Source organism: Petromyzon marinus, chromosome 9 (assembly GCF_048934315.1).
Source record: "Petromyzon marinus isolate PM22_M1 ecotype Great Lakes invasive population chromosome 9, UKy_Petmar_22M1.pri1.0, whole genome shotgun sequence".
Lineage (NCBI taxonomy): Eukaryota > Metazoa > Chordata > Hyperoartia > Petromyzontiformes > Petromyzontidae > Petromyzon > Petromyzon marinus.
Window position 1 is genome coordinate 654,960 of NC_133675.1, and position 27,924 is coordinate 682,883.

Here is a 27,924-nt window from a genome sequence, read left to right on the forward strand (position 1 = left end):
GGGTCCGTGTTGTGGGTTCGTGGTAAGTGTGTGGGTCCGTGTTGTGGGTTCGTGGTGAGCGTGTGGGTCCGTGTTGTGGGTTCGTGGTGAGAGTGTGGGTCCGTGTTGTGGGTTCGTGGTGAGTGTGTGGGTCCGTGTTGTGGGTTCGTGGTGAGTGTGTGGGTCCGTGTTGTGGGTTCGTGGTGAGTGTGTGGGTCCGTGTTCTGGGTTCGTGGTGAGTGTGTGGGTCCATGTTGTGGGTTCGTGGTGAGTGTGTGGGTCCGTGTTGTGGGTTTGTGGTGAGTGTGTGGGTCCGTGTTGTGGGTTCGTGGTGAGTGTGTGGGTCCGTGTTGTGGTAAGAGTGTGTGGGTCCGTGTTGTGGGTTCGTGGTGAGTGTGTGGATCCATGTTGTGGGTTCGTGGTGAGTGTGTGGGTCCGTGGTGAGTGTGTGGGTCCGTGTTTTGGGTTCGTGGTGAGTGTGTGGGTCCGTGTTGTGGGTTCGTGGTGAATGTATTGGTCTGTGTTGTGGGTTCTTGATGAGTGGGTGGATCCGTGTTGTGGGTTCTGGTGAGTGTGGGTTTGTATTGTGGGTTCGTGGTGAGTGTGTGGATCCATGTTGTGGGTTCGTGGTGAGTGTATGAGTCCGTGTTGTGGGTTCGTGGTGAGTGTGTGGGCCCATGTTGCAGGTTCGTGGTGAGTATGTGGGTCCGTGTTGTGGGTTCGTGGTGAGTGTGTGGGTCCGTGTTGTGGGTTCGTGGGAAGAGTGTGGGTCCGTGTTGTGGGTTCGTGTTGAGTGTGTGGGTCCGTGTTGTGGGTTCGTGGTGAGTGTGTTGGTCTGTGTTGTGGGTTCGTGGTGAGTGTGTGGGTCCGTGTTGTGGGTTCGTGTTGAGTGTGTGGGTCCATGTTGTGGGTTCGTGATGAGTGTGTGGGTCCGTGTTGTGGGTTCGTGGTAAGTGTGTGGGTCCGTGTTGTGGGTTCGTGGTGAGCGTGTGGGTCCGTGTTGTGGGTTCGTGGTGAGAGTGTGGGTCCTTGTTGTGGGTTCGTGGTGAGTGTGTGGGTCCGTGTTGTGGGTTCGTGGTGAGTGTGTGAGTCCATGTTGTGGGTTCGGGGTGAGTGTGTGGGTCCGTGTTGTGGGTTCGTGGTGAGTGTATGGGTCCGTGTTGTGGGTTCGTGGTGAGTGTGTGGGTCCGTGTTGTGGGTTCGTGGTAAGAGTGTGTGGGTCCGTGTTGTGGGTTCGTGGTCTAGTGTGTGGGTCCGTGTTGTGGGTTCGTGGTGAGTGTGTGGGTCCGTGTTGTGGGTTCGTGGTGAGTGTGTGGGTCCGTGTTGTGGGTTCGTGGTGAGTGTGTGGGTCCATGTTGTGGGTTCGTGGTGAGTGTGTGGGTCCGTGGTGAGTGTGTGGGTCCGTGTTGTGGGTTCGTGGTGAGTGTGTGGGTCCGTGTTGTGGGTTCGTGGTGAATGTATTGGTCTGTGTTGTGGGTTCTTGATGAGTGGGTGGATCCGTGTTGTGGGTTCTGGTGAGTGTGGGTTTGTATTGTGGGTTCGTGGTGAGTGTGTGGGTCCATGTTGTGGGTTCGTGGTGAGTGTATGAGTCCGTGTTGTGGGTTCGTGGTGAGTGTGTGGGCCCATCTTGCAGGTTCGTGGTGAGTATGTGGGTCCGTGTTGTGGGTTCGTGGTGAGTGTGTGGGTCCGTGTTGTGGGTTCGTGGGAAGAGTGTGGGTCCGTGTTGTGGGTTCGTGTTGAGTGTGTGGGTCCGTGTTGTGGGTTCGTGGTGAGTGTGTTGGTCTGTGTTGTGGGTTCGTGGTGAGTGTGTGGGTCCGTGTTGTGGGTCCGTGTTGTGGGTTCGTGGTGAGTGTGTGGGTCCGTGTTGTGGGTTCGTGGTAAGTGTGTGGGTCCGTGTTGTGGGTTCGTGGTGAGCGTGTGGGTCCGTGTTGTGGGTTCGTGGTGAGAGTGTGGGTCCGTGTTGTGGGTTCGTGGTGAGTGTGTGGGTCCGTGTTGTGGGTTCGTGGTGAGTGTGTGGGTCCGTGTTGTGGGTTCGTGGTGAGTGTGTGGGTCCGTGTTCTGGGTTCGTGGTGAGTGTGTGGGTCCGTGTTGTGGGTTCGTGGTGAGTGTGTGGGTCCGTGTTGTGGGTTCGTGGTGAGTGTGTGGGTCCGTGTTGTGGGTTCGTGGTGAGTGTGTGGGTCCGTGTTGTGGTAAGAGTGTGTGGGTCCGTGTTGTGGGTTCGTGGTGAGTGTGTGGATCCATGTTGTGGGTTCGTGGTGAGTGTGTGGGGCCGTGGTGAGTGTGTGGGTCCGTGTTGTGGGTTCGTGGTGAGTGTGTGGGTCCGTGTTGTGGGTTCGTGGTGAATGTATTGGTCTGTGTTGTGGGTTCTTGATGAGTGGGTGGATCCGTGTTGTGGGTTCTGGTGAGTGTGGGTTTGTATTGTGGGTTCGTGGTGAGTGTGTGGGTCCATGTTGTGGGTTCGTGGTGAGTGTATGAGTCCGTGTTGTGGGTTCGTGGTGAGTGTGTGGGCCCATGTTGCAGGTTCGTGGTGAGTATGTGGGTCCATGTTGTGGGTTCGTGGTGAGTGTGTGGGTCCGTGTTGTGGGTTCGTGGGAAGAGTGTGGGTCCGTGTTGTGGGTTCGTGTTGAGTGTGTGGGTCCGTGTTGTGGGTTCGTGGTGAGTGTGTTGGTCTGTGTTGTGGGTTCGTGGTGAGTGTGTGGGTCCGTGTTGTGGGTTCGTGTTGAGTGTGTGGGTCCGTGTTGTGGGTTCGTGGTGAGTGTGTGGGTCCGTGTTGTGGGTTCGTGGTAAGTGTGTGGGTCCGTGTTGTGGGTTCGTGGTGAGCGTGTGGGTCCGTGTTGTGGGTTCGTGGTGAGAGTGTGGGTCCGTGTTGTGGGTTCGTGGTGAGTGTGTGGGTCCGTGTTGTGGGTTCGTGGTGAGTGCGTGGGTCCGTGTTGTGGGTTCGTGGGAAGAGTGTTGGTCCGTATTGCGGGTTCCTGGTGAGTGTGTTGGTCTGTGTTGTGGGTTCGTGGTGAGTGTGTGGGTCCGTGTTGTGGGTTCGTGGTGAGTGTGTGGGTCCGTGTTGTGGGTTCGTGGTGAGTGTGTGGGTCCGTGTTCTGGGTTCGTGGTGAGTGTGTGGGTCCATGTTGTGGGATCGTGGTGAGTGTGTGGGTCCGTGTTGTGGGTTCGTGGTGAGTGTGTGGGTCCGTGTTGTGGGTTCGTGGTGAGTGTGTGGGTCCGTGTTGTGGTAAGAGTGTGTGGGTCCGTGTTGTGGGTTCGTGGTGAGTGTGTGGATCCATGTTGTGGGTTCGTGGTGAGTGTGTGGGTCCGTGGTGAGTGTGTGGGTCCGTGTTGTGGGTTCGTGGTGAGTGTGTGGGTCCGTGTTGTGGGTTCGTGGTGAATGTATTGGTCTGTGTTGTGGGTTCTTGATGAGTGGGTGGATCCGTGTTGTGGGTTCTGGTGAGTGTGGGTTTGTATTGTGGGTTCGTGGTGAGTGTGTGGGTCCATGTTGTGGGTTCGTGGTGAGTGTATGAGTCCGTGTTGTGGGTTCGTGGTGAGTGTGTGAGCCCATGTTGCAGGTTCGTGGTGAGTATGTGGGTCCGTGTTGTGGGTTCGTGGTGAGTGTGTGGGTCCGTGTTGTGGGTTCGTGGGAAGAGTGTGGGTCCGTGTTGTGGGTTCGTGTTGAGTGTGTGGGTCCGTGTTGTGGGTTCGTGGTGAGTGTGTTGGTCTGTGTTGTGGGTTCGTGGTGAGTGTGTGGGTCCGTGTTGTGGGTTCGTGTTGAGTGTGTGAGTCCGTGTTGTGGGTTCGTGGTGAGTGTGTGGGTCCGTGTTGTGGGTTCGTGGTAAGTGTGTGGGTCCGTGTTGTGGGTTCGTGGTGAGCGTGTGGGTCCGTGTTGTGGGTTCGTGGTGAGAGTGTGGGTCCGTGTTGTGGGTTCGTGGTGAGTGTGTGGGTCCGTGTTGTGGGTTCGTGGTGAGTGTGTGGGTCCGTGTTGTGGGTTCGTGGTGAGTGTGTGGGTCCGTGTTCTGGGTTCGTGGTGAGTGTGTGGGTCCATGTTGTGGGTTCGTGGTGAGTGTGTGGGTTCGTGTTGTGGGTTCGTGGTGAGTGTGTGGGTCCATGTTGTGGGTTCGTGGTGAGTGTGTGGGTCCGTGTTGTGGGTTCGTGATGAGTGTGTGGGTCCGTGTTGTGGGTTCGTGGTGAGTGTGTGGGTCCGTGTTGTGGGTTCGTGGTAAGAGTGTGTGGGTCCGTGTTGTGGGTTCGTGGTCTAGTGTGTGGGTCCGTGTTGTGGGTTCGTGGTGAGTGTGTGGGTCCGTGTTGTGGGTTCGTGGTGAATGTATTGGTCTGTGTTGTGGGTTCTTGGTGAGTGGGTGGATCCGTGTTGTGGGTTCTTGGTGAGTGTGGGTTTGTATTGTGGGTTCGTGGTGAGTGTGTGGGTCCGTGTTGTGGGTTCGTGGTGAGTGTATGAGTCCGTGTTGTGGGTTCGTGGTGAGTGTGTGGGCCCATGTTGCAGGTTCGTGGTAAGAGTGTGTGGGTCCGTGTTGTGGGTTCGTGGTCTAGTGTGTGGGTCCGTGTTGTGGGTTCGTGGTGAGTGTGTGAGTCCGTGTTGTGGGTTCGTGGTGAGTGTGTTGGTCTGTGTTGTGGGTTCGTGGTGAGTGTGTGGGTCCGTGTTGTGGGTTCGTGTTGAGTGTGTGGCTCCGTGTTGTGGGTTCGTGGTGAGTGTGTGGGTCCGTGTTGTGGGTTCGTGGTAAGTGTGTGGGTCCGTGTTGTGGGTTCGTGGTGAGCGTGTGGGTCCGTGTTGTGGGTTCCTGGTGAGAGTGTGGGTCCGTGTTGTGGGTCCGTGTTGTGGGTTCGTGGTGAGTGTGTGGGTCCGTGTTGTGGGTTCGTGGTGTGTGGGTCCGTGTTGTGGGTTCGTGGTGAGTGTGTGGGTCCGTGTTCTGGGTTCGTGGTGAGTGTGTGGGTCCATGTTGTGGGTTCGTGGTGAGTGTGTGGGTCCGTGTTGTGGGTTCGTGGTGCGTGTGTGGGTCCGTGTTGTGGGTTCGTGGTGAGTGTGTGGGTCCGTGTTGTGGGTTCGTGGTGAGTGTGTGGGTCCGTGTTGTGGGTTCGTGGTGAGTGTGTGAGTCCATGTTGTGGGTTCGGGGTGAGTGTGTGGGTCCGTGTTGTGGGTTCGTGTTGAGTGTGTGGGTCCGTGTTGTGGGTTCGTGGTAAGTGTGTGGGTCCGTGTTGTGGGTTCGCGGTGAGCGTGTGGGTCCGTGTTGTGGGTTCGCGGTGAGAGTGTGGGTCCGTGTTGTGGGTCCGTGTTGTGGGTTCGTGGTGAGTGTGTGGGTCCGTGTTGTGGGTTCGTGGTGAGTGTGTGGGTCCGTGTTGTGGGTTCGTGGTGAGTGTGTGGGTCCGTGTTCTGGGTTCGTGGTGAGTGTGTGGGTCCATGTTGTGGGTTCGTGGTGAGTGTGTGGGTCCGTGTTGTGGGTTCGTGGTGCGTGTGTGGGTCCGTGTTGTGGGTTCGTGGTGAGTGTGTGGGTCCGTGTTGTGGGTTCGTGGTGAGTGTGTGGGTCCGTGTTGTGGGTTCGTGGTGAGTGTGTGAGTCCACGTTGTGGGTTCGGGGTGAGTGTGTGGGTCCGTGTTGTGGGTTCGTGGTGATTGTGTGGGTCCGTGTTGTGGGTTCGTGGTGAATGTATTGGTCTGTGTTGTGGGTTCTTGGTGAGTGGGTGGATCCGTGTTGTGGGTTCTTGGTGAGTGTGGGTTTGTATTGTGGGTTCGTGGTGAGTGTGTGGGTCCGTGTTGTGGGTTCGTGGTGAGTGTATGAGTCCGTGTTGTGGGTTCGTGGTGAGTGTGTGGGCCCATGTTGCAGGTTCGTGGTAAGAGTGTGTGGGTCCGTGTTGTGGGTTCGTGGTCTAGTGTGTGGGTCCGTGTTGTGGGTTCGTGGTGAGTGTGTGGGTCCGTGTTGTGGGTTCGTGGTGAGTGTGTTGGTCTGTGTTGTGGGTTCGTGGTGAGTGTGTGGGTCCGTGTTGTGGGTTCGTGTTGAGTGTGTGGCTCCGTGTTGTGGGTTCGTGGTGAGTGTGTGGGTCCGTGTTGTGGGTTCGTGGTAAGTGTGTGGGTCCGTGTTGTGGGTTCGTGGTGAGCGTGTGGGTCCGTGTTGTGGGTTCGTGGTGAGAGTGTGGGTCCGTGTTGTGGGTCCGTGTTGTGGGTTCGTGGTGAGTGTGTGGGTCCGTGTTGTGGGTTCGTGGTGAGTGTGTGGGTCCGTGTTGTGGGTTCGTGGTGAGTGTGTGGGTCCGTGTTCTGGGTTCGTGGTGAGTGTGTGGGTCCATGTTGTGGGTTCGTGGTGAGTGTGTGGGTCCGTGTTGTGGGTTCGTGGTGCGTGTGTGGGTCCGTGTTGTGGGTTCGTGGTGAGTGTGTGGGTCCGTGTTGTGGGTTCGTGGTGAGTGTGTGGGTCCGTGTTGTGGGTTCGTGGTGAGTGTGTGAGTCCATGTTGTGGGTTCGGGGTGAGTGTGTGGGTCCGTGTTGTGGGTTCGTGGTGAGTGTGTGGGTCCGTGTTGTGGGTTCTTGGTGAGTGTGGGTTTGTATTGTGGGTTCGTGGTGAGTGTGTGGGTCCGTGTTGTGGGTTCTTGGTGAGTGTATGAGTCCGTGTTGTGGGTTCGTGGTGAGTGTGTGGGCCCATGTTGCAGGTTCGTGGTGAGTATATTGGTCTGTGTTGTGGGTTCGTGGTGAGTGCGTGGGTCCGTGTTGTGGGTTCGTGGGAAGAGTGTGGGTCCGTATTGCGGGTTCCTGGTGAGTGTGTTGGTCTGTATTGTGGGTTCGTGGTGAGTGTGTGGGTCCGTGTTGTGGGTTCGTGGTGAGTGCGTGGGTCCGTGTTGTGGGTTCGTGGTGAGTGTGTGGGTCCGTGTTGTGGGTTCGTGTTGAGTGTGTGGGTCCGTGTTGTGGGTTCGTGGGAAGTGTGTGGGTCCATGTTGTGGGTTTGTGGTGAGTGTGTGGGTCCGTGTTGTGGGTTCGTGGTGAGTGTGTGTGTCCGTGTTGCGGGTTCGTGGTGAATGTATTGGTCTGTGTTGTGGGTTTTTGGTGAGTGTGTGGGTCCGTGTTGTGGGTTCTTGGTGAGTGTGGGTTTGTATTGTGGGTTCGTGGTGAGAGTGTGGGTCCGTGTTGTGGGTTCGTGGTGAGTGTGTGGGTCGGTGTTGTGGGTTCGTGGTGAATGTATTGGTCTGTGTTGTGGGTTCGTGGTGAGTGTGTGAGTCCATGTTGTGGGTTCGGGGTGAGTGTGTGGGTCCGTGTTGTGGGTTCGTGGTGAGTGTGTGGGTCCGTGTTGTGGGTTCGTGGTGAGTGTGTGGGTCCGTGTTGTGGGTTCGTGGTAAGAGTGTGTGGGTCCGTGTTGTGGGTTCGTGGTCTAGTGTGTGGGTCCGTGTTGTGTGTTCGTGGTGAGTGTGTGGGTCCGTGTTGTGGGTTCGTGGTGAATGTATTGGTCTGTGTTGTGGGTTCTTGGTGAGTGGGTGGATCCGTGTTGTGGGTTCTTGGTGAGTGTGGGTTTGTATTGTGGGTTCGTGGTGAGTGTGTGGGTCCGTGTTGTGGGTTCGTGGTGAGTGTATGAGTCCGTGTTGTGGGTTCGTGGTGAGTGTGTGGGCCCATGTTGCAGGTTCGTGGTGAGTATGTTGGTCTGTGTTGTGGGTTCGTGGTGAGTGCGTGGGTCCGTGTTGTGGGTTCGTGGGAAGAGTGTGGGTCCGTATTGCGGGTTCCTGGTGAGTGTGTTGGTCTGTGTTGTGGGTTCGTGGTGAGTGTGTTGGTCCGTGTTGTGGGTTCGTGGTGAGTGCGTGGGTCCGTGTTGTGGGTTCGTGGTGAGTGTGTGGGTCCGTGTTGTGGGTTCGTGTTGAGTGTGTGGGTCCGTGTTGTGGGTTCGTGGGAAGTGTGTGGGTCCATGTTGTGGGTTCGTGGTGAGTGTGTGGGTCCGTGTTGTAGGTTCGTGGTGAGTGTGTGTGTCCGTGTTGCGGGTTCGTGGTGAATGTATTGGTCTGTGTTGTGGGTTTTTGGTGAGTGTGTGGGTCCGTGTTGTGGGTTCTTGGTGAGTGTGGGTTTGTATTGTGGGTTCGTGGTGAGAGTGTGGGTCCGTGTTGTGGGTTCGTGGTGAGTGTGTGGGTCCGTGTTGTGGGTTCGTGGTAAGAGTGTGGGTCCGTATTGCGGGTTCCTGGTGAGTGTGTTGGTCTGTGTTGTGGGTTCGTGGTGAGTGTGTGGGTCCATGTTGTGGGTTCGTGGTGAGTGTGTGGGTCCGTGTTGTGGGTTCGTGGTGAGTGTGTGGGTCCGTGTTGTGGGTTCGTGGTGAGTGTGTGGGTCCATGTTGTGGGTTCGGGGTGAGTGTGTGGGTCCGTGTTGTGGGTTCGTGGTGAGTGTGTGGGTCCGTGTTGTGGGTTCGTGGTGTGTGGGTCCGTGTTGTGGGTTCATGGTGAGTGTGTGGGTCCGTGTTGTGGGTTCGTGGTGAGTGTGTGGGTCCGTGTTGCGGGTTCGTGGTGAATGTATTGGTCTGTGTTGTGGGTTCTTGGTGAGTGTGTGGATCTGTGTTGTGGGTTCTTGGTGAGTGTGGGTTTGTATTGTGGGTTTGTATTGTGGGTTCGTGGTTAGAGTGTGGTTCCGTATTGCGGGTTCGTGGTAAGAGTGTGTTTGTCTGTGTTGTGGGTTCGTGGTGAGTGTGTGGGTCCGTGTCGTGGGTTCGTGGTAAGAGTGTGTTTGTCTGTGTTGTGGGTTCTTTGTGAGTGTGTGGGTCCGTGTTGTGGGTTCGTGGTAAGCGTGTGGGTTCGTGTTGTGGGTTCGTGGTGAGTGTGTGGGTCCGTGTTGTGGGTTCGTGGGAAGTGTGTGGGTCCGTGTTGCGGGTTCGTGGTGAGTGTGTGGGTCCGTGTTGTGGGTTCGTCGTGAGTGTGTGGGTCCGTGTTGTGGGCTCGTGGTAAGAGTGTGTTTGTCTGTTTTTTGGGTTCTTGGTGAGTGTGTGGATCCGTGTTGTGGGTTCTTGGTGAATGGGGTTTGTATTGTGGGTTATTGGTGAAGGTGTGAGTCCGAAGTGAGGATGCGGGTTCGTGGTGAGGATGTGAGTTTGTGATGAATGTGTGAGTCCGTGTTGACGATGTGAGTCCACTTGTGATCGCGGTGACCTCGCCCTCCACTGACTCTCTCCTCCGTCCCCCCCCTCCACTCTCCACGCAGAGACACCGAGATATTTACGGAGCACAACAACGCTACTCTCAGAATTAGCGCCATGGTATGCGTGACCCCTTTTGCTCGACATATGAACCACACCAGGACTTACAAAACACCACCCACACTGATGAACACCCTCACTTACAAACACCACACCAACACCCTCACTGACGAACACCCTCACTGACGAACATCCTCACTTACGAACACCACCCACACCTATGAACACCCACACTTACGAACACCACCCACACTTACAAAGATCCACACTTGCGAACACTACCCACCTACGAACACCCACACTTACGAACACCACCCACACTTACAAAGATCCACACTTACGAACACTACCCACCTACCAACACCCACAATTACGAACACCACCCACACTTATGAACACCCACACTTACAAACACCCACACCTTTGAACACAGTTTTGTTACAGCCTCAAGGGGACCGTTGTCTTTGTGTGTGTGTGTTGACGAGTCTACTGCACCTTTGTCTATGTGTGTGTGTATGTGTGTAGCGATAGTGTAGCGGTTAGCGCGCTGCGCTATGAACCTGGCGACCCGGGTTCGATTCCCGCTCACGGCCAACACCAGTGACGATTATCTGAACCGGTCCCGGGCCTCCCCTAGGTCGACTCAGCCTCAAATGAGTACCTGGTGCGGTGTGTAAACATCGCCACTAGGGAGAAAAAGGCGGTCGGGCGTGGTGCTGGCCACCCACCCCCTCGTGTACCGTTCCGGCCTTCATAGGTGCTCGCTAACAGCACTTGCCCCCTACAGTCTGTTAAGGCTATATGGGGGATCTTTATTTTTTATTTATGTGTATGTGGGGAGCGGTAGTGTAGCAGTTTGCGCACTGCCACGAACCTGGCAACCCGGGTTCGATTCCCGCTTATGGCCAACACCAGTGACGATTATTTGAACCGGTCCTGGGCCTCCCGTAGGTCGACTCAGCCTCAAATGAGTACCTGGTGTGGTGTGTAGACATCGCCACTGTGGAGACAAAGGCGGCCGGGCATGGTGCTGCCCACCTACCCCCTCGTGTGCCATGCTGGGCTTCATAGGGGCTCGCTATAAGCACTTTCCCCAACAGTCTGTTACAAGCTATACGGGGGATCTTTGTCTTTGTACGTGTGTGTGTTTATGTGTGTGTGTAGACAAGTCGAGCTGGACCGAGTGGGAGGCAGCCTCCGTCTATCACCACGTGGAGCGCGTTCACCTCCGGCACCGGATTAATCCGCAGCAAATCACCCAAAGGTTAGAGAGAGAGAGAGATGAGCAGGAAAATCATCAAAGTCTAAGAATGATAGCAGCTCAAATAGCAGCAGCTCAACCAAGTGGCCTGATATCATCAAATCATCATTGTCATCGCCTGGAAATGCACAGCAGCAGCGAAAAAACACTTTGATAAAAGCGTGACGATGGTGATTCCTCAAAATGTGAAGGGGAACAAATCCACGCAGTGACCACCACGGAGACCCACAGAGACACACATAGAGACCCACAGACACCCAGCCACCCACAGAGACACCCATAGAGACCCATAGACCCACAGAGACACCTATAGACACATAGAGACTCACAGATATACCCATAGACACATAGAGACACCCATAGAGACCCATAGACACACAGAGATACCCAAAGAGACTCCAAAGACACATAGAGACACCCATAGAGACCCATAAACACACAGATACACCCCACAAAGAACCATAGATCCACAGAGACACCCATAGACACCCACAGAGACCCATACCTTAGCACGGTTAGCTACGTGCAGTGCGAACGAAGTTCATCATCCGTACACGCACCCTGTACCGCTCCGTGGGTCTCTGAGTATCGGTCTCTGTGGGTCTATATGGTTCTATATGAGTATAGGTCTTTGTGGGTCTCTGGTTCTATATGAGTGGCAGTCTCTGTGGGTCTCTATGGTTCTATATGAGTATGGGTCTCTGTGGGTCTATGAGTGTATCTGTGCGTCTCTGTGGGGCTCTATGGTTCTATATAAGTATGGGTCTCTGTGGGTCTCTGGTTCTATATGAATATGGGTCTCAGTGGGTCTCTGAGGGTCTCTGCGTCTCTGTGGAGCTCTATGGGTATCCTTGGGTCTCTATGGTTCTATATGAGTATGGTTCTGTGTGGGTCTCTGTGGGTCTCCATGGTTCTATATGAATATGGGTCTCTGTGGGTCTCTGGTTCTATATGAGTATGGGTCTATGAGGGTCTCTATGCATCTCTGTGGGGCTCTATGGTCTATATGAGTGGGTCTCTGTGGGTCTCTGGTTCTATATGAGTATGGGTCTCTGTGGGTCTATGAGGGTCTCTGTGCATCTCTGTGGGGCTCTATGGGTCTCCTTGGGTCTCTATGGTTCTATATGAGTATGGTTCTTTGTGGGTCTCTGAGGATCTCTGTGGTTCTCTATGAGTCTCTATAAGTCTGTATCAACGTGCACTTAGAGCAAATTGCTCCCACATGGTGATGACGACGATGGTGACGATGATGATGATGGTGATGATGACGACGACGATGACGTTGATGACGATGTTGACGATGATGATGATGACGACGATGACGACGATGATGATGACGATGATGACGACGATGACAACGATGATGATGACGATGATGATAATGAAGATGACGACGATGATGATGACGATGATGACGACGATGATGACGATGACGACGATGATGACAATGATAATGATGACGACGACGATGATGACAATGATGATAATGATGATGACGATGATGACGACGATTAGGATGATGATACCAGTCACTTCGGTGGGGGGCTTAACCCGGTGTGTGCGTAAATAAAATTAGTTTATAGTTTAAGTTGTTATTGTTGTCACGTGTGCAGCGATCCTGAGTCTCTTCAAGCCTCACTTGACTGAGCGCCAGAAGCTGGAGCTGGCCACCATGCAGGAAGTTTGGTTCTTCACTCTGGACGGGGAAGGAAGCTCACGAGGGGGAGTGAAGAACGGAGAATTTGACGACGACGACAACAACTACATCCTTGTGAGACTCACAGACACACACAAAGACACAGACACAACAACAACAACCGCCATTCGCCACTAAGTGGCGGTGACGTCACCACAACGCTTGTGCCAGGCCAGGTGCACCTTGAGGCCACGTGAAGTGTTGAACGCCCGCTGCCAGGAGGTCACGCGGTAGACCCAGGTTCCACGGGACGACTGTCTGAGATGACTGGCTGATGCACCACCTGTGCCCCCTACTGTGCCATCCTGCTGTGCTTTAGCCACCCGGCGCTCCGCTCATTGTTGTGACCGTCGCTCCTCCGCCCTCCGTTGTTGTTGGAGGGCGGCTGCCTCCAACTTCCCAGTAGCGTCCTTCACGAGCCTCCTCCACAGAGGCTGATCTTGACACCGCATCCTCCTGTACCACATCACTCCATCTCTTCTCTAGCCCGTGCTGCGCCCGTTTAGCCCCCTTGATCCGGCCGAATAAAATCTGTTTTGGCATGCGTTGGCTGGGCATGCGGGCTACATGACCCATCCAACGCAGCCTTGCCTGCCGGAGGAGCTCACCGATGGGACCTTGCCCAGATCTTTCAATGATTTGTGAGCTCCTCACACAATCCAGCCTGGTTAAACCCATGATGGATCGTAGGCAGGCTAGCCTAAATGTTTCTAACCGGCGAAGATGTTCCATTTGGGGGGTCCACGTTTCGCAAGTGTAGAGAAGGGAGGGAATGACCGTGGCCGAGAAGACCTGAAGCTTAGTGCGGAGCGACAGACCAGGTAGCTTCCACACAGCGTTACACAACCGATGAAAATATATTGCCGCCCGACTGATTCTGAGTGAGACCTCTGCTGTTAAACTGTAGCCGGTCATAAGCACACTGCCCAGGTATGGGAAACTCTCCACTCTCTCCACAATTGCCCCATCACCGATTGGGAGTTGTGGGGGTGGAGTATCCAATGGTACAAAATACCCAGGCAGGTGCTTAGTTTTGGTGGGGCTGATGGTAAGGCCCCATCTCTTAGTGGCACACTCCAGTCTCAGCAGCAGCGTCTCCAACTCCTCCTCTGAATGAGCAGCTATTACCAAATCATCGGCATACATAACGTGGTTGAGCAATAGGGAGCCATCCGTTGACCGCACCCGGGCATCGATCAGCCTCCCATTATATCTGTACCAAATGGAGATTCCCCCGGTACAGCTATTGAAGGCTTCACGAACTATGTGGTCAAAATAGATGTTAAATAATGTGGGAGCCAGAGGACATCCCTGTCACACCCCAAGGTGTACAGGGAATGGCTCTGACTCCCGGCCACGTAGTTTTACCCGGGCCTGTTCACTATCATGAAGGCCCACACAGAGACACTGATACCCATAAAGCACCACAGATTAGCACGGTTGGCTACGTACAGTGCGAAAGAAGTTCAACATACACACATACAGAGACACCCAGACACATAGAGACGCACAGAGACACCCACAGACACCCACAGTGACCCACAGATTAGCACTGTTGGCTACATGTGACCTCCTCGTGACCCCCACCCTGACCTCCCGTGACCCCTGCAGGTCCAGAACGAGCACTTCTACTACCGCTTCCAGCTGGACAGGAAGATTGGGCAGGGTGGGCAGAGCGTGGTGGTGAGGTGTCTGGACCACAAGACTCGGACGATGGTGGCTCTCAAGATCCTCGCCTCGCCCTCCACGTGAGTGGGCCCTGGCGCAGCAGTGCAGTCAACAACAACAATAACACCACCAATAACAAGAACAATAAACAAACACACACTATGGGACTGCTGCTGGCTGTGAACCACAACAACAAACAATGACTGAACATCCTTTACTTGAATCTCCATCGCTCAACCACCACCTCCTCACCACCACCTCCACAGCGACACTCCCACCCCACCACCACCTCCCCACCACCCTCACCACCACCGCCACCACTGGTTGTGTGTTGGAGACGAACCCCACCACAACACTGACAATTGACTTTGACACTTTCCAACACAACAACCGGTTAAGTGCTGAGCAAGTAACGAGCTGGCCAAGCGTTTTGTGTTTAGGTGACAAACCACGTCAACCAATTGGGCGTGTGTCAGTGTGGCGGGTTTAATGACACAACATTTATATTTACGTCATATAACCCAAACTCACCTCTATTGTGGATAATATTGACAGCGACAGACCAACTACGCATTACCCATTACTACTACTCAGTGTTACACACACAGACCCACTACTACTAATCAGTGTTACACACATAGACCCACTACTACTACTCAGTGTTACACACACAGACACATTACTACTACTCACTGTTACACACACAGACCCACTACTACTACTCAGTGTTACACACACAGACCCACTACTACTACTCAGTGTTACACACACAGACCCATTACTACTACTCAGTGTTACACACACAGACCCACTACTACTCAGTGTTACACACACAGACCCACTACTACTACTCAGTGTTACACACATAGACCCACTACTACTACACAGTGTTACACACACAGATCCAATACGACTTCTACTCAGTGTTACACACACAGACCCACTACTACTATTCAGTGTTACACACACAGACCCACTACTACTACACAGTGTTACACACACAGATCCAATACGACTTCTACTCAGTGTTACACACACAGACCCACTACTACTACTCTGTGTTACACACACAGACCCACTACTACTACTCAGTGTTCCACACACAGACCCACTATTACTACTCAGTGTTCCACACACAGACCCACTACTACTACTCAGTGTTCCACACACAGACCCACTGTATATTAAAGTCTAAACTCTCTGTCTCTGTCTCTCTCTGTCTGTCTCTGTCTTGATCTCTGTTTCTTTATGTCTCTTTCTCTCTATCTGTCTCTCTTTCTTTCTCTCTCTCGTTCTGTGAACTTGCTCACTCGCTCGCAGCTCCAGGGAAGAAAAGCACCAGAGAACGGAGCTGCTAATGTCCATGGAGCTCCAGAGCGACCGTAGCAACGTGGACTACAATGTAGTCAGGGTCCTGGAGACTTTCTACTTTCGAGGCCACAAATGCCTTGTCATGGAGCTGTTGAAGTACGCACACCACCAGCACCACTACCACCACTCACTCACTCATTAACTCACCACCAACATTCACTCACCCACTCACTCGTTCACTCACTCACCCACCACCCACTCACTCACCACCACCACCGACTAACTCACCATCACCACCACCACCACTCACCCACCACCACCACCACTCACCCACTCACTCACCACCACCACTTACCCACTCACTCACTCACCACCACACCACTCACCCACTCACCCTCCACCACCCACCCACCATCACCACCACACCACCCACTCAACCACCCACCATCACCAGCACAACCCCTCACCCAACCACCCACCATAACCACCCACCCACCACCCATCCACCATCACCCACCAGCACCCACCACCACCAAACACCACCACCAAACACCACCACCACCAAACACCACCACCACAACACCACCACCCATACAGACCCATAGAGACACCCATACCCATACATTAGTACGGTTGGCTATGTATGGTGCAAAAGAAGTTCTGCATACATTCACACACAGAGACCCACAGACCCCCAGACCCACAGAGACCCATAGAGACCCACAGAGACACCCACACAGACACCCATAGAGACCCATACATTAGCATGCTTGGCTACGTACGGTGTGAATGAATTTCAACATACGCACACAAAGATCAAAGATCCCCCATATAGCCTTAACAGACTGTAGTGGCAAGTGCTGTTAGCGAGCACCTTTAAAGGCCGGCACGGCACACGAGGGGGTGGGTGGCCAACACCACGCGCGGCCGCCTTTGTCTCCCCAGTGGCGATGTTTACACATCGCACCAGGTACTCATTTGAGGCTGAGTCGACCTAGGGTAGACCCAGGACCGGTTCAGATAATCGTCAGCGGGTGTTGGCCATGAGCGGGAACCGAGCCCAGTTCGCCAGGTTCGCAGCGCAGCACGCTAACCGCTGATGTCACTGACGTCGTCGCTGACGTCGTCGCTGACGTCGTCGCTGACGTCGTCGCTGACGTGACTGACATGGTCGCTGTCTCTCCGCGTGGCAGGGCGAAACTCCATTGCGTGCTCAGACAGATGACGCTGTGGCAAAGTCACGAGGATGCGGTGAGGTCGTACACTAGGGCCATCCTCCACTTCCTGGCCCACACCAAGTCCCGGGGCATCGTACACGGTGACATCAAGCCCGTGAGTGGAGTGCATGCTGTGTAATGGTGTCTGTGTGTATGGGTGTCTGTGTGTGTGGGTGTCTGTGTGTGAGTGTGTGGGTGTCTGTGTGTGGGTGTGTCTGTGTGTGTGGGTGAGTACACGGCAAAACAACCCGATAACTCCTCGCAGTGCCGGATGGGCAACTCTGTCGTGGACAGTGCTGTGGGGGGAGGGCCAATTCCGATTGGCTACTCCCCTCATGGCGTCTGTGACCACCACAGTGGCTAAACGGGGGGCTCTGGATGGGTGCGAGGGGCTGGTAACCCCTCCACCTTCAAAATTTTACCACTAAACCACGACTGAAATATGTAACTAATAAGCTTGTGCCGGAGGCCCCGGGGGGACAGGCATTTATGACGTCTCCTGGCCAAACTCCAATTGGCGGAGCCAGGAGATTGAATCTCTACACTCGGGGCTCCTCCAGAAACAATGAAAAGCCACTTCGTGTGGCCACGTGGAATGTTCGAACGCTCACTGCGGAGGAGAAGCTGCCACTCCTCTGTCGGGAGCTGGACCGGTACCGCCTGGATCTCTGTGGCATTCAGGAGGTCCGGTGGACCGGTTCTGGCTCCTGCCACCATGAGGGGTGGACAGTCCTCTACTCGGGGCAACAGACTGCCAAACAACAGGATGTGGCTCTTCTTTTGAACAAAAGAATGAAGGGGGCGTGGGAGCGTGGCGGTGAGGTGTGGGAAGCTGTAAGCCCCAGGCTACTTTGGGCTCGCCTTCCCATCAACCGGAGGAGAGGAGTGGTGTTCGTGGTTATTTATGCCCCCTCCGAAGACGAACATCCGTGGAGGGATGCAGCAAAGCCGATGAGTCAGATGCCTTCTATGACCTCGTGCCACAGGTGCTGGCTAAAGTGGCCCCTCAGGATAGAGTCATCTTGTTGGGTGACTTCAATACCCGAGTTGGTCATGATGCTGGCACCTGGTCTGGAGTGATTGGAGGGCATGGGCCAGATCAGCTCAATAACAACGGTAGGAGGCTGCTAGATTTTTGTGCAGCCCATGGGCTTGTAATTACAAACACGCTGGTCCGGCATCGGCGCATCCACACAACATCATGGATGCATGCCGGGTCCAAGCAAGAACATCTGCTGGACTACATAGTGATGGACCAGCGGATGCGAGCCCATGTCCTTGACACCAGGACCTACCGTGGAGCTGATCTGCCCTCTGACCATCGACTAGTCATCTGTAAGATGCACCTGCCATTCTTCCACTCCGGTGGTGGGTGTACACCCAGGACCCCATTCCAACCTAAAGTGGCCTGGTCTCAGTTATCTGATGAAAGTTGCAAGTGAGAATTTCATCATTGCTTGCGGCTGGGGTTGGCATTGTCCCCCACTCCTCCTGATGTCGAGGGTAAATGGGCGAGGTTTAGGACTGTGACTCATGCAGCTGCAATGGCTGCTTTAGGTACGTGGTCCAGACCTCCCCAGAGACCCTGGCTGACAGAGGAGGTGTTGAGGTTGGTTGAGAAAAAGCGACAGGCCCACTGTCATCGGATACAGAATCCCACGTCAGAGAATGAGGAGGCTTACCACAGCCTTCGCTCGGAGGTTCGGAGAGCCGTGAGGCGCTGCAATGATGGGTGGTGGTCGCAGGTTGCTGAGGAGATGGAGTCTGCCTCAGTGGCCCGCGATCACAAATCTCTATTTAACTCCATCAAAAAAGTAACCTGCAGTGCCACACCTATTACCATCATTAGGGGAAAAAACGGTGATCCAATCTCTGACCCCCAGGAACAGGTTTGCAGATTTGCTGAGCATTTCTGTGAGGTCCTGGGGGAGGGGAAATCCATCAGCCAGGAAAACATCGTGGCACGAAGTGGGGATGATCCTGCTGAGGCTGCAGTGCCTCAAATATTGGAAGAAGTCACCCCCTGTGAGTGGCTGGCTGAGGTGCCATCTGTTGAGGAAGTACTGAAGGTGATCCTGAGTCTGAGACCAGGAAAGGCACCGGGTAGAGATGATCTCCCAAGCGAAATGCTGAGGGAGGGTGGCGTTTGTGCACAGACTGCCCTATATGACATCATAACAACAGTCTGGACCACTGGATGGGTTCTGCAGGATTGGCAGAAGAGGGACCGCAAAAACTGTAACAACTACAGGAGCATCTCACTCCTCAGTGTGCCGGGAAAGGTCCTGGCAAGGATTATTCAACATCGCCTTGCCAGGCACGCTGAGGAGAGGCTTGCGGAGCCCCAATGTGGTTTCAGGAAAGGGCGGTCCTGCACAGATGCCATATTTTCTGTCCGTCTGCTACAGCAGAGGTGTAGGGAATTCCAACAAGACCTACATCTCTGCTTTATTGACCTTGTTCTTCGTGCTTTTGGAGTCCCTGACCCTCTGCTCACGATCATTAAGGACCTTCATGATGGTGAGCCGGCCCGGGTAAAACTACGTGGCCGGGCGTCAGAGCCATTACCTGTACACCTTGGGGTGCGACAGGGATGTCCTCTGGCTCCCACATTATTTAACATCAATTTTGACTACGTAGTTCGTTAAGCCTTCAATAGCTGTACCGGGGGAATCTCCATTTGGTACAGATATAATGAGGGGCTGATCGATGCCCGGGTGCGGTCAAGGGATGGCTCCCTATTGCTCAACCACGTTATGTATGCCGATGATTTGGTATTAGCTGCTCATTCAGAGGAGGAGTTGGAGACGCTGCTGCTGAGACTGGAGCGTGCCACTAAGAGATGGGGCCTTACCATCAGCCCCACCAAAACTAAGCACCTGCCTGGGTATTTTGTACCATTGGACACTCCACCCCCACAACTCTCAATCGGTGATTGGGCAGTTGTGGAGAGAGTGGAGAGTTTCCCATACCTGGGCAGTGTGCTTATGACCGGCTCCAGTTTAACAGCAGAGGTCTCACTCCGAATCAGTCGAGTGGCAATATCTTTTCATCGGTTGCGTAACGCTGTGTGGAAGCTACCTGGTCTGTCGCTCCGCACTAAGCTTCAGGTCTTCTCGGCCACGGTTATTCCCTCCCTTCTCTACGCTTGCGAAACGTGGACCCCCCTAATGGAACATCTTTGCGGGTTAGAAACATATAGGCTAGCCTGCCTACGATCCATCCTGGGTTTAACCTGCTGGATTGTGTGAGGAGCTCACAAATCTTTGAAAGATCTGGGCACGGTTCCATCGGTGAGCTCCTCCGGCAGGCAAGGCTGCGTTGGCTGGGTCATGTAGCCTGCATGCCCAGCCACCGCATGCCGAAACAGCTTTTGTTCGGCCGGATCGAGGGAGCTAAATGGGCACGGCACGGGCTAGAGAAGAGATGGAGTGATGTGGCACAGAAGGACGTGGAGCTAAGTGGACTTGCCGATGACTGGTACCAGTGGTGTCAAGATCGGCCTCTGTGGAGGAGGCTCGTGAAGGACGCTGCTGGGCAGTTGGAGGCAGTTGCCCTCCAACAACAACGGAGGATGGAGGGGCGACGCTCACAACAACGAGCTGAGCACCGGGTGGCTAAAGCACAGAAGGTTGGCACAGTAGGGGGCACAGGTGGTGCATCAGCCAGTCATCTGAGTCAGTCGACCCGTGGCACTTGGGTCTGCCCCGTGACCTCCTGCCAGCGGGCGTTCGACACTTCACGTAGCCTCAAGGTGCACATGGCCTGGCACAAGCGTCGTGGTGACGTCACCGCCACTTAGTGGCGAATGGCGGTTGTTGTACACGCTGGGGCGCTGGTGCTCGCTCTGCAGATGTAAATGCCACTGATTATTCATGTTCTGCAGATGTAGATGTCACTGGTGTTCTTCATGTTCTGCAGATGTAGATACCACTGGTTCTTCACGTTCTGCAAATGTAGATGCCACTATGTCTTAACGTCCTGTAGATGTAGATGGCACTGGTATTTCACGTCCTGTAGATGTAGATGCCACTGGTTTTTACGTTCTGCAGATGCAGATGTCACTCGTTCTTCACGTTCTGCAGATGTAGATGCCACTCGTTCTTCATGTTCTGCAGATGTAGATGTAGATGCAAATAGTTCCTCATGTTCTGCGGATGTAGATGCCACTGGTTCTTCACGTTCTGCAGATGTAGATGCCACTGGCTCTTCACGTTCTGCAGATGTAGATACCACTGGTTCTTCACGTTCTGTAGATGTAGATGCCACTGGTTCCTCACGTTCTGTAAATATAGATGCCACTGTTCCGTCACGTTATGTAGATGAAGATGTCACTGGTTCTTCATGCTCTGTAGATCCCACTGGTTCTTCCCGTTCTGTAGGTGCCACAGGTTGTTCATGTTCTGTTGATGTAGATGCCACAGGTTCTTCACGTTCTGCAGATGTAGATGTCACTGTTTTTTTTGCACATATCTCTGAAACTTCGTAAGTTGAACGTCTGTGAGCGGAGGCAGTCCCCCTGCACAGACGCTCGGTCGTAAACGACGCTCACCGCCTTGACCATGCTGGGTGTGAATTCCCTCCCTGCGGCTCACTCCCCGTCCAGAGCAACGTTCTGTTGGCGAACATCGCGGATGGCATCGTCAGGGTCAGGAACTTCGCCTCAAGCTTCTTTGTGGATGGCAAAAGTGAGTGGAGACACCCACACACACCCACCTATCCACCCACTGACACCCCCACACACCCATCTACCCACCCATCCACCGACCTACACATCCATTCGCCATCAACCCATCCATTCCCCCACCCATCAAGCCACCCACCGACCCCCCCATCAATCCACCCACCCATCCACCCACCCACTGACCCATCCACCCACCCACCCATCCATCCACCCACCCATCCACCCACCCATCCACCCACCTACCCATTCATCCACCCAGCCACTGACCCATCCACCCACCCACTCACCCACCCATCCATATATCCATCCATGCACCTACCCACCCACCCAGCCATCCACCCATCCATCTACCCACCCAGCCATCCAGCCACCCACTCACCCACCACCCATCCACCCACCCACCCACCCATCCACCCACTAGCCCATCCACCCACCCGCTCACCCACCCACCCACACATCCATTCACCCATCCACCCATCAACCCATCAACCCATCAACCCACCGACCCATCCACCCACCCACCCACCCACCCACTCTCCCACCCACCCACCCATCCATCTATCCATCCATCTATCCATCCATGCACCCACCCACACAGCCATTCACCCACCCATCCACCCACCCAGTCATCCAGACACCCACCCACCCAGCCATCCAGCCACCAACTCACCTGCCCACTCACCGAGCGATCCACGCACCCACCCAGAGAGCCATCCACCCACTCACCCACCCACCCACTGATTCAGCTACCCAGCCACCCACTCACCCACCCACCCACTCACCCACCCACCTACTCACCCACCCACCCACTCACCCACCCACCCATCCATCTATCCATACATCCACCCACCCAGCCATCCACCCACCCACCCAGCCATCCATCTACCCACCCATCCACCCCTCCACCCAGCCATCCAGCCACCCACTCACCCAACCACCCACCCGGCCATCCACCCACCCACTCAGCCATCCAGCGACCTACTCACCCATCCACCCAGCCAGCCATCCACCCACTCACCCACCCACCCACTCACCCAGCCAGCCAGCCAGCCATCCACCCAATTACCCACCCACCCACTCACCCACCCGCCCATCCACCCACCCATCCGCCCATCCACCCACCCATCCACCCACCCACCCACCGTCCCCCCCCATCCAGCGACCCACCCACACACCCATCCACCCATACACCCATCCACCCACTCAACCACCCATCCATCTATATACCCACCTACCCAGCCATTTACCCACCCAGCCATCAAGCCACCCACCCACCCATCCACCCACCCAGCCGGATATCCACCCACTCACCCACCCACTCACCCACCCACTCACCCACTCACCCACCCAGCCATCCACCCACCCGCCCAGCCACTGACCCACCCATCCATCTATGCACCCACCCACCCACCGACCCATCCAGCCACCGACCCATCCAGCCACCTACCCACTCACCCACTGACCTGCCCATCCAGTCACCCACCCATGAATCCACCCACCCACCCACTCACCCACCTGCCCACCCACTCACCCATCCATCTATCCATCCACCCACCCAGCCATCCACCCACTCACCCATCCACCCAGCCAGCCATCCACCCACTCACCCGCCCAACCATCCACCCCCCACCCACCCAGCCACCGCCCCAGCCACCAAACCCAGCCACCCAACCCAGCCACCCAACCCACCCACCCACCTACACACACGTACCTAGTCTACAATCTTCATCATCATCGCTGCTGTTGTCGTCTGCACAGCCTCGCACGTGGGAGGAACCCTCGCCTACGTGGCCCCCGAGGTGCTTCTCGGCTACCCGGCGACCTGCGCTGTGGACACATGGTCGCTGGGCTGCACCGTCGCCAAGCTGGCCACCGACAGGGAACTCTTCCTCTCGTTCAGCCGCGACGACCACCTGGCATGCTGCATCGAGGTGACTGGGGAGCCTCCCTGGGGGGCCTCGAGCGACGACCTGGCCCACAGCCAGCCAGTCACCCAGCCAGTCACTCAGTCACCCAACCCTGTCAGCCAGTCACCCAACCAGCCACCCAACCACCCACCCACTCACCTACCCACCCACCTACCTACGCATCCTCTCACTCACCTACACATTTACCCACCCACCCATCTACCTACTTACCTGCCCACTCACCCACCTACTTACCCAGCCACCCACCTACCTACACACCCACGTAACCACCCACTCACCCACCTACCCACCTACCCACCCACTCACTCATCCACCTACCCACCCACTCGCCCACCCCCTCACCCACCCACCTACCCCCTCACCCACCCACCTACCCCCTCACCCACCCACCTACTCACTGACTCACCCATCCACTCACCCATTCACCCACTCACCCACCCACTTACCCACCAACCTACCCACCCATTCACCCACTCACCTACCTACCCACTCACCCACCCACCTACCTATCCACTAACCCACCCACTCACCCTCCCCCCACCCACCTACTCACCCATGATGCTAGATGCGCTGAGCAACAACGATAATGTCACGTTCAGGTCTTTCGTCGTACAGCCAATGAAAAACAGCCACGTAGCTCAGTGGGGCCTTCCCTGGTGAAATATTCAGTTTTAGTGTGGGCCTCTGAGTCTCAATGGTTTTATATGAGTCTCTGGACCTCTATGGGTCTATGTATGGGTCTCTGTCGGTCCGTATGGGTCTCTCTATGGGTCTCTGTGGATCCATATGGGTCTCTGTGAGTCCCTATGGTTTTATATAAGTCTCTGGATCTCTATGGGTCTCTGTATGGGTCCCCGTGTGTAACACGCGTGTAACATTCGTGTAACATGCGTGTGTCCCTCTGTGTGTCTGTCTTGAAATGGTTGCGCAGATCCTGGGCATGCCTCCAAAAGAAATGGTGGAGAAAGCTCGCAAAAGAGCGGCATACTTTGGTGAGTTGAAGGGTGGTGTGATGGTGGTGTGGTGGTGGTGAAGTGCTGGTGAGGTAGTGGTGAGGTGGTGGTGGTGAGGTGGTGGTGGTGTAACGCTAGCGGTGTGGTGGTGAGGTGGTGATGATGTGGTGGTGGTGGTGGTGGTGGTGAGGTGGTGGTGGTGAGGTGGTGGTGGTGAGGTGGTGGTGGTGGTGTAGAGGTGGTAGTGGAGGTGGTGAGGTGGTGGTGAGGTGGTGGTGTGGTGGTTGTGTGGCAGTGGATAGTGGTGAGGTGGTGGTGTGGTGGTAGTGAGGTGTAGTGGTGGTGAGGTGTTAGTGGTGGCGATAGTGGTGGTGTGGTGGTGGCAGTGTGGTGGTATGGTGGTAGTGGTGGTGTGGTGGTGTAGAGGTGGCAATAATGGTGGTGAAGTAGTGGTCATGTGGTGGTGGTATAGGGCTAGCGGTGTGGTGGTGAGGTGGTGATGGTGTGGTGGTGGTGGTGGTGGTGAGGTGGTGGTGGTATGGTGGTGTAGATGGGGTAGTGGAGGTGGTGTGGTGGTGTTGGTGAGGTGGTGGTATGGCAATGGATAGTGGTGGTGTGGTGGTGGTGGTGAGGTGGTGTTGTAGGGGTAGCGGTGTGGTGGTGAGGTGGTGGTGGTGTGGTGGTGAGGTGGTGGTGTGGTTGTGGTGTGGTTGTGGTGAGGTAGTGGTGAGGTAGTGGTGGTGAGGCGTTGGTGGTGGTGATGGTGGTGGTGTGGTGGTGTTCTAGGGGTAGCGGTGTGGTGGTATGGTGGTAGTGGTGGTGTGGTCAGGTGGTGGTGGTGTGGTGGTGAGGTGGTGGTCGTGCTTTGGTGGTGGCGTAGAGGTGGTAGTGGAGGTGGTGTGGTGGTGAGGTGGTGGTGAGGTGGTAGTGTTGTAGGGGTAGCGGTGTGGTGGTGAGTGGGTGGGTAGGTGGGTGGTTGGTGACACTGTGCGTGCCTCTCTCTGTGTGTCTCTCTTTCCATCTCTCTGTCTGTGTATGTGTCTCTCTCTCTGTCTCTCTTCCTCTTTCTTTGTCTCTCTGTGTATCTCTCTGTCTCTATCTCCCTCTCTGTGTGTATGTATATCTCTCTCTGTCTCTGTCCTACAGACGAGGCCGGACAGCCTCACTGCCCGGCCAGGAAACGACTCCCGGCAAGTGTCCCCCTGCATTTGGTGCTGCGGAGATGTGGAGCTCAGCTTGTGGCCTTCATTAGCAGCTGCCTGCAGTAAGAACACAGACACATACCGCCCGTGTAGCCTCAAGCCGACTGTAGGGGCAAGTGCTGTTAGTAGTAGCGAGTAGCAGCACCGCCTATGAAGGCCTCCGGCACTGTGGCACACACAGAGGAGGTGGGTGGCTAGCACCACCACGTCCGGCCACCTTTGTCTCCCCAGTGGCGATGTTTACACTAGGTACTCATTTGAGGCTGAGTCGACCTAGGGGAGGCCTAGGACCAGTTCAGATAATATAATCGCTGTCACTGGTGTTGGCCGTGTGCAGGAATCTAACTCGGGTTTCTGCCGGGTTCATAACACCACCGCTGTCCATTACACACACACACATACAGATGGGAACGTCAAATCCTCACCTCCCCTGTCTCCATCCCCCCCGCCCCCCCAGGTGGGATCCAGAACTCCGCATGACACCGGAGCAGGCGCTGAGTCACGGCTGGCTCCAGAACGAGACCACCACCATCGAGGCCACCCCCACCACCATCGAGGCCACCCCCACCACCATCGAGTCCACCCCCACCACCATCGAGGCCACTCCCACCACCATCGAGGCCACCCCAACCACCATGGAGGCCACCCCAACCACCATGGAGGCCACCCCCACTACCATGGAGGCCACCCCCACTACCATTGAGGCCACCCCCACTACCATGGAGGCCACCCCCACCACCATGGAGGCCACCCCCACCACCATGGAGGCCACCCCAACCACCATGGAGGCCACCCCCACCACCATTGAGGCCACCCCCACTACCATTGAGGCCACCCCAACCACCATGGAGGCCACCCCCACCACCATGGAGGCCACCCCAACCACCATGGAGGCCACCCCCACCACCATGGAGGCCACCCCCACCACCATTGAGGCCACCCCCACCACCATCGAGGCCACCTCCACCACCATGAAGGCCACCCCCACCACCATGAAGGCCACCCCCACCACCATGGAGGCCACCCCCACCACCATCGAGGCCACCCCCACCACCATCGAGGCCACCACCACCATCGAGGCCACCCCCACCACCATCGAGGCCACCCCCACCACCATCGAGGCCACCCCCACCACCATCGAGGCTAGCCCCACCACCATCGAGGCCACCCCCACCACCATCGAGGCCACCCCCACCACCATCGAGGTCACCCCCACCACCATCGAGGCCACCCCCACCACCATCGAGGCCACCCCCACCACCATCGAGGCCACCCCCACCACCATCGAGGCCACCCCCACCACCATCGAGGCCACCCCCACCACCATCGAGGCCACCCCCACCACCATCGAGGCCACCCCCACCACCATCGAGGCCACCCCCACCACCATCGAGGCCACCCCCATCACCATCGAGGCCACCCCCACCACCATCGAGGCCACCCCCACCACCATCGAGGCCACCCCCACCACCATCGAGGCTACCCCCACCACCGTCGAGGCCACCCCCACCACCGTCGAGGCCACCCCCACCACCGTCGAGGCCACCCCCACCACCGTCGAGGCCACCCCCACCACCGTCGAGGCCACCCCCACCACCATCGAGGCCACCCCCACCACCATCGAGGCCACCCCCATCACCAGCGAGGCCACAACCGCCTCCAGCGAGGCCACCCCCACCACCATCGAGGCCACCACCAGCGAGGCCACCCCCACCACCAGCGAGGCCACCCCCATCACCAGCGAGGCCACAACCGTCACCAGCGAGGCCACCCCCGCCACCATCGAGGCCACCCCCATCACCAGCGAGGCCTTTGGAGCTGCGGATCTACGGTGAGACTCCCTCTGTATGCTCAGTGCAGGGTCTCTGAGTATGGGTCGTTGTGAGTCTGTATGGGTCTCTATGAGTATGGGTCTCGAAGCATCTATATGAATTTAGTATTTGGGCTGCCGCTATGAATCCGCACGTGACGATGATGATGATATCAGCCACTTGGTTGAGCTGCTTTCATTTGTGATGGCCAGGTCCACTTCTGGCCGTGGGGACCGATCGCGACCTCTGGCTGTAGTACCAGCATGACGATGATTATGATGATGCGCTGCTGTGGTGCTGCTGCCTCTCTCTCCACAGAGCTGAGTCGGAGAAAAAGCCCCCATCATCATCATCCTTGTCATCATCGCTGGATGAGGATGAGACAGAGGAGGTGGAGGAGGAGGAGAACGAGGATCAGACGGAGGAGGAGAATGAGACAGAGGAAGAGGAGAAGATGGAAGTGGAGGAGAAGACAGAAGAGGAGGAGCAGATGGAAGTGGACGAGAAGACAGAAGAGGATGAGCAGATGGAAGAGGAGGAGGAGGTGCAACAGCAGCAGGAGAAGAAGAAGAAAAAGAAGCAAAGGGGTCTGGCCCATATGGGCAGGGCACTCTCCTCGATCTTCCGCCGCCTGCTGCTGTGTGGTGGGCAGCCCACGGCAGAGTAGCGGGGGGGTGGTGGTGGTGGTGGAGTCGGTGCCAACCACCACCACCACGAGCAGCAGCACCGCACCACCCACCCACACACCCACACACACAGTCACCCCACACACACCCAGCCACCCACACTCACTCACCCCACACACACACACCCACTCACCACACTCACTATCGTGGAGACCAGCTGTGGAAGACGACTGAAGAGCGGCCGCCAGACATGGACTGGACACAGCCACTCACTGCACTCACCACACGCTCACCCCACCACACACTCACCAGTAGCTTACCCAGGGCCCCCCTTATCTCAGGCTACAACCCTAACACGTGGTGTGTGTTAAAATAGCATTGTACGTGTGTAGTTTTGTATATTATTATTGTAAATATGATTGTTATAATTATATATGAAGTCACCAGTA

The 27,924-nt window shown here is 55.9% G+C and overlaps 1 protein-coding gene across 1 annotated transcript; it reads left to right on the forward strand.

Annotated features, from left to right (window-relative positions):
* The first annotated feature begins 4,785 nt into the window (after positions 1–4,785).
* LOC142924132 (uncharacterized) lies at positions 4,786–27,924 on the forward strand. The gene is made up of 12 exons (XM_076065777.1): positions 4,786–9,178; positions 10,283–10,382; positions 11,993–12,150; positions 13,687–13,823; positions 15,064–15,210; positions 16,248–16,386; positions 20,878–20,959; positions 22,714–22,886; positions 23,815–23,875; positions 24,983–25,100; positions 25,496–26,869; positions 27,168–27,924. The coding sequence occupies exons 1-12, from the start codon at positions 9,176–9,178 to the stop codon at positions 27,514–27,516; spliced, it is 2,841 nt and encodes a 946-aa protein (XP_075921892.1). The 5' UTR covers positions 4,786–9,175; the 3' UTR covers positions 27,517–27,924.